The sequence below is a fragment of the Temnothorax americanus genome, unplaced genomic scaffold (genome assembly GCF_048541705.1).
Source record: "Temnothorax americanus isolate GAGA-0224 unplaced genomic scaffold, ASM4854170v1 Scaffold69, whole genome shotgun sequence".
NCBI classification, from domain to species: domain Eukaryota; kingdom Metazoa; phylum Arthropoda; class Insecta; order Hymenoptera; family Formicidae; genus Temnothorax; species Temnothorax americanus.
Window position 1 is genome coordinate 1 of NW_027509791.1, and position 11,675 is coordinate 11,675.

Consider the following 11,675-nt stretch of genomic DNA (forward strand, 5'->3'; position numbering starts at 1 on the left):
AAATGTTTTGTCAGCTTACAAAAGTATGAAAATAATTGTTTACTTTCTGCACTTTTATACGTTCCTGTTCCTGCATGTAGACAAAAAATGGATGTAATGTATGCGTGTATATATTTAAAATGTTAAAAAATTAATAAATTAAATTAATAAATTAAATAAACAATATTAACATCATCCAATAACAGCAGCTCTTCATCAGAACTATCTTCTGATGATGAGTCAGAATCTGAGCTATTAATGAGATCCATAGCTTGATCAATAATGTTATAAAAAATTAAATTGTCCATTCTAAATCTATCCGCCATTTCTGAAAATTGAAATTTTTAAATAAAATTTGCTTAAAAATATTAAAAAAAAATTAATATTTTACAATATATACAATCAAAATTAATATACATAACCTCTTTAAATAAAAGACAAATATTTTCAAAATATGATTTGTGTTTCTGTAAAAAAAATAAATAATAAATAATAAAAATAATTAATTTTTCTAAAATAATATTAATATATTAAAATATAATATTTGTATTCTATTTTAAAATTTTATTATATTTTATTCAAATAATAATTCATGTTTATTTGACATTTTTTTACTTATACACGCACTCCAATTACAATCTTGAGCATCCAATTCACGCAGACACTCGTTCGGTAAATTGTGTCATGTGACTCGCAGATGAGAAACGCAGTAGACGTGCTAATCGCTGCATAAACGAACGCACCCATAAGTTTATCGACCTAATTTTGAAATACGCGCGCGATATCGAAACTGGCGATACCTGCGCCGCCAGCGTCGAAAAAGTGAAAGTGACGTTTCTCTGATAGATCGCGGCGTTAGGAGGAGGAGGAGGAGGAGGGAGGAGGAGTATCTAAAAATAAATTTTCACATTTGGACTTTGCGTCGCAATATCTCCGCTCGTAAGGCACGTAGCGGAATATTATGAGAGAAACCCCCCCCCTAATTGGACCCCAAGCTATCGATCAAGCCTACTTAGAACTTGATCCGTTCACTCGTTATCGAGATCTCAACATCTCGGGTACTCGCAACCCGTCGCGTCGCGTAAAAGAGTCACGGTCGGTCTCGCCTCCGCGTGTACTTGGCGCGAGACACTACCGTGTCTCTTGATAAAGTCGAGTCAAGCCCGAGGGTTGTTTGTGCTTGCGCCAGGGGCCATTACTTTCGCGACAGCGCCCTGCCACCTGATTTTACCTTAATCCTAAACAGTAAAGCTAATTGTTATATTTTAACAAAGAAAATGTGATTTTCTGATATGTACCAGATGAATGAATGTAATACAAATTATATTATTCTAATTCTTAGAAATAGAAAGAGATAGGAACTAAGTTAAACCGAGATTAAAGTTAATCTACATTGGTTGAAGTTAATCTAACCAGCCTAAAACTCATCTAAAATGTACCATTTCGTAATGTAAAAGTTATAAATATATTGTAAGATAGATAGATATAATAATAAAAATAGTAAGATATATTGTAAAATTTAAGGATAAGAATAACATTGTAAAATTAAGGCTAATAGGAATAATTTATGAATAATAAAACATCTTTTAGTTATTTCTTATCTTTAGTTATTTATATTGAATTAAAACTTTTTAGGATTACATTATTATGTACGAACAAAGAAATAAAAAAGTAAAATAAATTGTGGATTTTTAATTATAATTTTTAATCTTTCTAGCATCTTTCTATCTTCTTGTCAATAATGAAAAAACTAAGGAGCACCATGACTTCACAATATTACCTTACGTATCACAAAAAATGGTTTCTGACTAGAAGAATAGAAGCATTTCAATTTAAGAATTGTAGTATGAAATATTTATCTTAAGAACATTGAATGTCAAGTAAGAGATAAACATATTAAAGAATACCTTACAAAATAAATATAGTGTAATAACATATAAAATAATGTTATAAGAAATTACATAGTTGTATGTAATGAGAAAGACAAAATAACTTTTTAACACTCGCGCTTATAGAACTAAAAATTCGCATTAAATATTTTTAAGCTAAAGTAAACATTGAATAGACTGTGTGTAATCTAATGTTACATATCATATAGCATAAGCTATCTTTGGCAAAAAAAAATTAGTTTTAATCGCTATTCCAAAATATAAAGGGCCCATCCAGACAAACTTGCATAGCTACATAACCATATGTATAAAAAAAATTATCCACAATCACATCTATTTTAAAGACATACGTAAAATGCAAGTAGATAATTTCCTTTATGTAAATGGTTATACGTTATACATCTATACAAGTTTATCTGGATAGGGCATTACATTAAATATATAAAATATGAATTAGTAAAGAAACAACATATTTTATGAACAGATATGTAATGAAAACACAGCCAAATATTGCATGAAACTACAGTAAGGAAATCTATATTCTAATAAAACATTTTGCAAGATAAATACTTTTGTGTATAATTCTACATTATAAAGAAATCTGTTAACCAGAAAAAAAGAAAAAAAAGGAATAGACTGTTTCAACTTGTTACAGCTTTTCCAATAATTTTTCCATTTGTTCTTTATAAACTTCTATAGCTTTATCTTGTCTTTCCATCTTCTCTTTATGTCGCTGCATTCTAGCTTGCTCCCGTTCCTTTGCTTCTGTTCTTTGTTGTTCACTCCATTTGTCCAATTCTTTCGCTATTTTACTTTTTTTCCGATTTGAATTTTCTTGTGTATCACACGTATCTTTATCTACAATGAAACGTTTATACAGTGACAGTAAAAGAAAAACAATAAATAAATCAAGTTTCTGTTAATTCAATATATACCTAAATTATTGGATCTAATCAGTTCTTATGTACTAGTTTCATCAGCATCAGATGAAACTGAAGAAACAATACCAGTATTACAACTTTCTACAAGAGAATGATTGTATTAATAGAAAAGAAGTTAATAAAAAGAAATCAACAGTCTATTTATTAAAAAATGTACATACCTGAATTGTTACTGACTGTACTAAGATTAAAGAATTGTCTTGTTTCTAATGTGTCAGGAATCATCATAAGAACATCAGCTGTAATAAATCATGCTTATTAATTTATAAACACACATGCACACAAAATTAGCTTTATAAAAAAAATTGTTTTTGCAAAGAAAATGTGACATTCTGAAATACACCAAATGAATAAATGTGATACAAATTATTTTATTAATAACGTTATATATTGATATTACACAATAACAACTCAAAATTTCTTTATGTCTTTTTTTTATTTCTTTATGGGTCTCTTGTAATAGATAAAACTGGATATTAATATCTCTAGTAATATTTAAAAAATAATTGCAGAAAATAAAAAAATTCCTGATCTCCTGTGGTACGTGTGAATTTAAGTCATAAATACTTACTGACTTTATCGCGAATAAATAATGATCCATCCAGTATAACAGGTTCATTATTGGTTCCTGATTTATATAGTTCATGCCTTTTGGCATCTAAAGCAAAATTCGAACTTGACATCTTTAAGTGTGCGTTCTGAAATATATTAACAATTAATAATAATAATTTAAACTAGATCGCTTAAGTAAATCACACAAATGTTGAAATAGCGTTTTCCGCTAACAATAAGATAAACGCAAATATTACTAATTCGGATTCTAACAAATAAAGAATAAAAAAAGAAATTTAAGATCAAGAAATATTTAATTAAATATAAACTTATCCTAAATAACAGATCCAATAAGTGAGAAAAACTATGATCTCTATTATCAGACAAAATAATATATTGTGAAAAAGTAGTTTATTGAAAATATTTTTAAATTTTTATCACAACTAATTTCTCTTAAATGGATATCATATTTGAGATTTTCGTTATAAAAATATTTATAATAACTGGATAATAAATAACTCCTTAATATGTATAGTAAAACATTATGTGCACTTTCCTATATAACTTTGTTTTCTTATTAATAATTATTATTGTTGTATATTCGGAGGAGAGGAATAAGTGGGTTGTCTCTGAGTCGTGATTCTTTGTAAAACTTTACTTTTATTCAGAGCGTGCGTGTTACGTGTACAACTGTTACTCGAGAACTGCTACCGCTACCAACCGGCTAGTAACAAATATAGGTGGAGCGCACGGAGAAAACTCTGATTGGCTGTAAGCGTTATTGTGTGTGTGTGTATTTGTATATGGCGGTCGGTTCAAAATACAATAATTATTTTAATACTTTCTATGTACATTCATACAATAAGAAGTTCAGTTTGTCAATGATTGTTATATATATTTGTGATACAACGTATAATTCTTTTTTAAATTTATGTTCTATTTTTTAAGTTATTTATAATTTAATTACGTAAACAGTGTGTTAAGGATATCTCTAAAGAGCAGTCTACAATGAGTCGCAAACACGCTTCGCGACTGGTGACGAGGTGTTTGCAACGTATTGTAGACCGTCCTTAAATGTTTTAAACTCTTATACTAAGGGCCTGAGCAGAATGGCTGTCTTATAATTTTAAGACACTGTCTTATGTTTTAAATCTTTTTCTTTAGTAACGCATAATACTGTCTTGTGTCTCAAGTCTTAAACGTGTATACGAAACTGTCAACAACATTTAAGACTTGAGAGTCTTGAGAACACAAGACAGTATTATGCGTTACGAAAGACAAAGAATTAAAGCATAAAACATTGTCTTAAAATTATAAGTCAGCCATTCTGCTCAAGCCCTAACATAGTTCAATATCATCTTTACGTTCTTGCAATAAAGAAGAAAATATAGTATTACAAAATTAATTTTTGTTTAATACTGACAACATAAAAACAAACAGAACGAATGTAGTCAAAGGATGTTGTTTTAAATACAATGTCACCCAAGGAGAACAAAAAGTCACGAAAACGTCAAAATGATGTCATTTTGACTTTAAATGGTCAATTTTTCATCAAGGCTCCTTACAGTGACGTCAAAATGACATCATTGTGACGCCATCGATATATATGTATCGATGTATTGAAGGTATCGAATAACATTGAGATCGAGAGTCACTCGAGGAGCTTCAGAGTAAGATCGTGAGAATTTCAGAAGAGAAGGATCTAGAAGAGAACGGATTACCCGCGTTTTCGCTGCCAGTTTTGTGTTGTGAACGTTCGACGTGGTTTGCCTATAGAAGTATAAGGAAATGTCGACTCTGTTAAAGAAGGTAGTATAATTGCTAACTATATAATAATTAGATCCTCAATTCTTAAAGTTCTGTTGGATAGTTATAATGAGGTTATATTAGAGGGTTGTGTAGTGCGAGCTTTTAGTATTTTTTAAGATTTTTTTTATTGTATTCGTTTTAGATTTTACGGATTTTTATGTATTTACAACACTTAGATGTAGAATACAGCTGTTTACTTTGGCGTAATGTGCCGGCCCATCTAACCTCACTCTTTAATTTATAAAGTTATAGGGAGGACAACATGATCTGCACTGCACAGTTTGACATTAGAAAAGTCCTGTGAGAACAAGAAAATGAAGCTAAAGAGTGGAAAGGAATTTTCTATCTTACCTAGATGATTCGAATCGTTTCCCTTTCGTACATGTGTTGTGTTATCATGCTGTTGCGATGTTATCTTTGTGGACTATTTTGCAATAACGGTAATTATTTAAAATAACGGACCACTTTTTGATGACCTTGACCTTGACATATATTGTCAAGGTCATGACCCTGAACACCAATCAAAAGGCTTTAGCCGTCAACCGTTGTTCGTGAAAAAGTTATTAGCCAAAAAAGTTTGAAGAATATAACCATGCAGTTATTTTGAGTATTGAAAGGCATAAATAACTAATATGTATATGAAAATAGTACATATGTATAATGAACGAAGGAAGTCATTTAAAGCAGCGATTCGTTAGTATATATTGAACAGTCTTTGTTAAAGCAGATAATAGTTGGTATAGAAAAGTATATATACAATTTTATCTGTTAGAAAGCATAAATATAAATATAAAGTATTCTCTGCTTTAACCATAATTGTGTGATAATAATTGCACAATTAAAGATAGTTTACAATTACAATAATACAATTATGGATAAAGCAGAGAATACTTTATATTTATGCTTTCTAACACATAAAATTGTATATATACTTTTCTATACCAACTATTCTCTGCTTTAACAAAGATTGTTCAATATACTAACGATTCGCTGCTTTAAATGACTCCTTCGTTCATACATGTATTATTTCCATTTACATAGTTATTGATGCCTTTCAATACTCAAAGTAACTGCTATATTCTTCAAACTTTTTTTGTTAATAACTTTTTAACGAACAACGGCCAACGGCTAAAATCTTTTGATTGTTATTCTAAATAATTACCGCAATAACTTTGCTGGCTATAATATTTTATCATTCAGGTATTGGCCTTTTTAGTCGTATGTCTCCTCCACATTCTACGATCAGTTGAAATTCTTCTGCATTCCCCATCAAGTCCTTTTCCTTTTCCCGGACCAGATATCAGGAAATATCGACGCGATATAAGACAACCTACGCGGGTTTCGCTGACCTTCATTGTTTCCTGAGTGGCCGTTGATTGGCCTTTTTAGTCCAATTTATTGTAAAGTAAAGTATGAAACGCAAATTGCATGCTGCATCTGTAAAAGCAGTCAGGAAGCGTCTTCATACCGAAGAAGTGAGACAGACTTTGACACAAGTTGATGATGCATTAGAAGTTTTTGAGCTAGGGGACCATAATCAACATTTAGACAGGAATGATTCATCAGTTTATTCAGAGGTAGAAGAGGGTCGAAACAGCCTTTCCAGTGATGATAATGAATTAGATGATCACAATGATCGCAATGCTAATTTTGAACAAGAATTGGAGGCTGAAGCCGCTGATGTTGATTCAGATGAAGAGTTTGCAATCAATATCCAGGACCAGAATAACATTCCGTCAGCAGAGGATCCTGATAAATACCTGTTAAGGTTTTTGAAGGAATGGGCAATAAGGGGTGTTGCACATAGGAAAGTTGATGAGCTTCTTGCAGGACTAAGACTCCTCCATGGCTCTTTACCGAAGACTCATAAGACTTTACTGCAAACCCCACGCAGAGTTGAATTACAACGTAATGGTGAAGGTTTAATGTGGTACAAAGGTATCATTACTAATTTAAATCAAAGGGTTACAGATGAGTACTTGCTTGAACACAAAGAAATTATTATTGATGTGAACATTGATGGTTTGGCATTATTTAGCAGCACTGATGATAATTTTTGGCCTATACTGGGTTGCCTTATAGGAGAAACTGTACCATTTATCATAGGTGTGTGGCATGGTCTTGGAAAACCAGACAGTATTAATGCTTTTTTAGCGGACTTTATTCAAGAAGTTGATGAATTAGCACTGAATGGTTATAATTTTTATGGCAGCCGCTTTCCCTTTAAAATTAGAAATTACATACTCGATTCTGTAGCACGACAATATGTAAAATGTATTTCAAACCACAATAGTACTTATGCATGTGAAAAGTGCACAGTAAGAGGTGCGCGTTTTAGAAATCGTGAAATCTTTCTGGATCTCAATGCACCATTGCGCACAGATGAATCCTTTAGGAGAAAGGATCAGCCTGATCACCATGATGGAGATTCGCCCCTAGAAGCCATGAGAAGTGACAACAATGGAATGGTTTCACAGTTTCGTTTAGATCCAATGCATCTATTATTTGAAGGAGCTTTTAAAAGATGGGTTCAATATCTCTGTGGATCTCAAGCTATCACATATGGTAAAATTTCAAGGCTAGCATGTTTCAATGTATGTTCTGATATGATTGACATTGCTCCTTGGATTCCCGTGGAATTCAGTCGTAGACCGAGATCTTTGTATTATCAGGCCAAATTCAAAGCAACTGAGTGGAGGCGTCTTCTTTTGTATGATGGAGTGCGCATTTTTCGATACAGGATTCATGAAAATACTTACAAGAACTTTCTATTAATTCATTCTGCATCTTATATTCTGTCATCCCCTGAATTTGTCAAAAGCAATCATTGGATTGTTATTGCTGACAATATATATCGTGAGTTTATCAGGCATTCCATAGATGTTTTTGATGAATCATTTGTGGTATACAATGTACATTGTCTGAGTCACATGTCTGATGAAAGCCGGGAGAATGGGACGATTTTGGATTTTAGTGCCTTTAAGTACGAGTCTTTTATGGCTGTGATTAAACATAACTTGCGTTCAACTTATAAGCCTCTTCAGCAGTTAGCTAACAGAGACATTGAGACAGAGGGGCAACTTATTACAGAGTCAAGGAGGCCAAATCCTAATAGAGTTACATTAAAGAAGCAGTTGTTTAGGAATATTGTTCCAGAAATTCCTGGAGACCGTTATGCACAAATAAATTTGAAGGGTGTAACTCTTAAAACTGATGAAGCTAATTGCTGTTTCTCATCAAAAGACGGAAACATATTTATTTTAACCGAAGTTGTAGTTTCACCGGATGGTGATGTATTATTATCAGGTCATAGGTTTCTTTGTAAAGCAGATTACTATGACTACCCACTTCCTTCTTCATCCATTGGAATTTTTAAAGTATCACATGTGGATCCTGTAAAAAGCACATGTAGGTTGCAGGATTTTTTTCAAAAATGTGTTATTATCCCTGATGGAGACAGTTTTCTTTGCATTCCTCTCCTTCACAGTGGTCCTCAGTAAATTTTTGGTTAGATCTTGTTTTTAATTTGTACCTTTGCTTTTGTTTGTCTTTCTTTATGTTAACTTAAAATTTATTTTTTACAGTATTCTGTGGTAGAGTTTGTGTCTGACCCTGGGAATGATGAAGAGGAATACCTTGTGGAAGTTGTACCAACCAAGTGGATTAGCGAGGATAGAGAATTTTGTTATTACCCGCCACATTCCATGAGGGGGAAATGTACGAAGTTGGTGATGAGTCTAGCGGACTATGACTCGTCCGAGTGGAAACTCCTCCGCATTATATACCATCACAGTTATTGTAGGTGTTTATATCCGTTTTTTTATAATGCAAGTTTGTCTTCTTAATTTAATCTATTTTGTGGTCCCTGCATATAGCTACTTTCAATGTTGCCCTAAAAGCTAGAAACAAGGCCGTGAAGGAGGACACAATTGTTGCAACAGATGTTGATACAGACTACACCAAACCACGCAACAGAAAGCCGCCTAAACGCCCAATTCCATCAGATTCGGATTCAGATGAAGGACCGAGAAAAAATAAGAAACCTGTGGGAAGTCATATTATTCCGGAACCCAGCTCAACTCTGCCCTCAAACCTCAAAAAGTTACTTGATAGTGCTAAAACAAAAAATGTAGCTAAGTCTAAGCAAAAATCTTCTGCCATTTCGAAGTTTTTTTCTACATCATCAAAGAAAGATACAACTCCTGTCCGTCAATTATTACAGGAAGAGTCTGCACAGGCTGGTTTGTACTTTTAATTATTATACTGGAACTTAACTGCAGTATTTAGCAATAGGACTGTCCCTTATGCCTTTCCTTGTAATTTATTTTCCAGAAACTGATGACGTTTACGCGAAGAAAAATCCCGTTTACGCGAAGGAATTATCGTAAGTTACTACAGAACTCATACAGCACAGAGATTGTTGCAGAAAGCTTCCAGAAAAGTTTCAAACCTTTCTGGAAGCTATCTGCAACTTTGAAACCTTTCTGGAAGCTTTCTGCAACAATCTGTGCTGTATGGGCCCGGAAGTAACGCTCGCGTAAACGTATTATTGTGTCAGTAAATGGAAAACACTTTTTATTGAGGTAGAAGTCGCACTGGCAAGTGACAATATAGTCAAGCAGTACGGCAATGTGGAGGGGGACCTTTTTGGTCTTCCGTGGGAAGAGACCTGCGCGCGAGACGGACGAGTTTTCGTCTGATCTACTCTGGTGCCATTACATGGAGCGCGGAAACGCGGAAGCACGGAACAGAATAGTAACTAGATTCCGCGTTTCCGCGAGTTGAGTCCCGCACGTTTGAACGGAAAAGCGGAATCCGCTATTATCGTGTATGTATGTATGGCTGTGTTTCGATATTCACTGCCAGTACTTAACGCAGCCTATGTATGTACCCTGGCTTGCATATAAGATATACTTCATAATCATAATGGGTGCGTTCAGCCGATACTCTGCTAGCCTAGCAATCGTGAGCAGTCGCTCGTTTTCGCTCGTTTCCTCTCCTTTTAATCCATTGGGTCAAAGGAAAGGAAACGAGCGAAAACGAGCGACTGCTCACGATTGATAGGCTAGCGGAGTATCGGCTGAACGCACCCAATAACCATCAACATGATGTTTGGATCTATAATATTATACTGCCACTTTTATTAAATAATAAAGTAATCGAAGAGTATGTGTAAAAGCTTTTTTTTCAATGTGATTAAACAGCTCCGAAATTTGATGGAGTATACTGTATCCGCGTTGACAACGGATTTTGACGCGTTCGTTCCGCGAGTTTGTTTCTCCTTATATTACATGGAGCACAATTTGCGCGGAAAAGCGGAACAGTATAGTGATAAATAGACATTTGTATTCATTTCTTAAAATTGTGTTCACTTAATTCATTGCAATTTTTATTAATATGCTTATCTTTTCAGCTTATCTATTGAATACAAGCATTTTAATCAATAAATACCGTTAAAAATTAATATTTTATAATTCTCCGTTCCGCTTTTCCGCTCAAAATATGCTCCATGTAATATTAAGGGTCGACAGGAGTCACGGCCGAACTCCGAATTGATGTTGGAGACCTCGCGCGATGACAATACGAAACTTCGTTTCAGTGTCGCCAACGTCGAGAAACTAACTTCTGGTTTTATGTGTGAATACTGTGAATGAATACGCACACACACCATTGAACTGCTCACGCGGACGCACGGTAGAAAGACATATGCTAAGACTGCGGCGTTGCCGCGTCTGTGCGGCGTTGCCGCGTGCTCCCCGCTTTAGCAATACGGCCTGAAAAATGCTTTCTGGCCGTCCGTAGCAGAAGGCAGTAACGTACCAAGGCCAACAAGCACCCGCTTTAGATAAATTTTGTGTTTTGCTGATGTATTTAGAAAATTTACAATAAACTAGAATGATTCATCAAAATGTTTTTATATCAGCGGTGCACACGTACTTTTGTTGTTAAAATTTTGCAGCAAATATTGAGATTCTGATGTATTAAAAAATTAGATGGATAATAATGTTGATAAACACTCCTTTTTTTTTATGTTATAAAACTTTATTTTAACATTATACAAAATTATTTTACAATAAGTTTTATTTCTGTAATATTATATGTAAGTTAATATCACATATGTCATAATTATACATATTATTATGAGAACACTTTGCAATAAGTATGTATGTATATATATATATATGTATATATATATACAATCATGCAAGTATTTGCGACAATTTTTCGTCAAATAATGTTTAAAATAATTTTATTACAAAACTACGCAATTAGGCAGTTCTGTATTGAAAAAAATGAGAAGAAAAATAAAATAATGACTTTTTTACTTGCTATAGTTTCTATATAGTCACTCTTTCAAATACTACAATATCAGAAATGTTAAATAAATGAGAATTAAACATATTATTACGAGAACACTTTGCAATAAGTATGTGTATATATATATGACATATATGTGATATATATATATATATATATATATATATATGACATATATGTGATATAA

The 11,675-nt window shown here is 33.0% G+C and overlaps 2 protein-coding genes and 1 long non-coding RNA gene across 9 annotated transcripts; 1 reads left to right on the forward strand and 2 right to left on the reverse strand.

The window, feature by feature from the left end:
• Positions 1-29: 29 nt before the first annotated feature.
• Positions 30-839, reverse strand: LOC143905929 (uncharacterized). The gene is made up of 3 exons (XR_013259372.1): positions 607-839; positions 402-446; positions 30-307 (listed from the first exon to the last, which is right to left on the reverse strand). It is a non-coding gene; the product is annotated as an uncharacterized LOC143905929 (long non-coding RNA).
• Positions 840-1,563: 724 nt separating this feature from the next.
• LOC143905893 (uncharacterized) lies at positions 1,564-5,170 on the reverse strand. Its single transcript, XM_077421552.1, has 4 exons — positions 5,083-5,170; positions 3,381-3,507; positions 2,971-3,048; positions 1,564-2,726 (listed from the first exon to the last, which is right to left on the reverse strand). Exons 2-4 carry the CDS (start codon positions 3,490-3,492, stop codon positions 2,518-2,520), a joined length of 399 nt encoding a protein of 132 aa, XP_077277678.1. The 5' UTR covers positions 3,493-3,507; positions 5,083-5,170; the 3' UTR covers positions 1,564-2,517.
• Positions 3,504-11,314, forward strand: LOC143905892 (uncharacterized). 7 transcript variants are annotated; one of them, XM_077421550.1, is made up of 5 exons: positions 3,504-5,170; positions 8,755-8,968; positions 9,046-9,411; positions 9,503-9,554; positions 9,758-11,314. In XM_077421550.1, exons 1-5 carry the CDS (start codon positions 5,150-5,152, stop codon positions 9,774-9,776), a joined length of 672 nt encoding a protein of 223 aa, XP_077277676.1. In that variant the 5' UTR covers positions 3,504-5,149; the 3' UTR covers positions 9,777-11,314. The 7 variants fall into 7 exon arrangements, with proteins under 7 accessions (XP_077277676.1, XP_077277671.1, XP_077277673.1 ...); XM_077421551.1 differs by lacking the exon at positions 3,504-5,170 and adding an exon at positions 7,626-7,735; XM_077421548.1 differs by lacking the exon at positions 3,504-5,170 and adding an exon at positions 8,491-8,677.
• Positions 11,315-11,675: the final 361 nt, after the last annotated feature.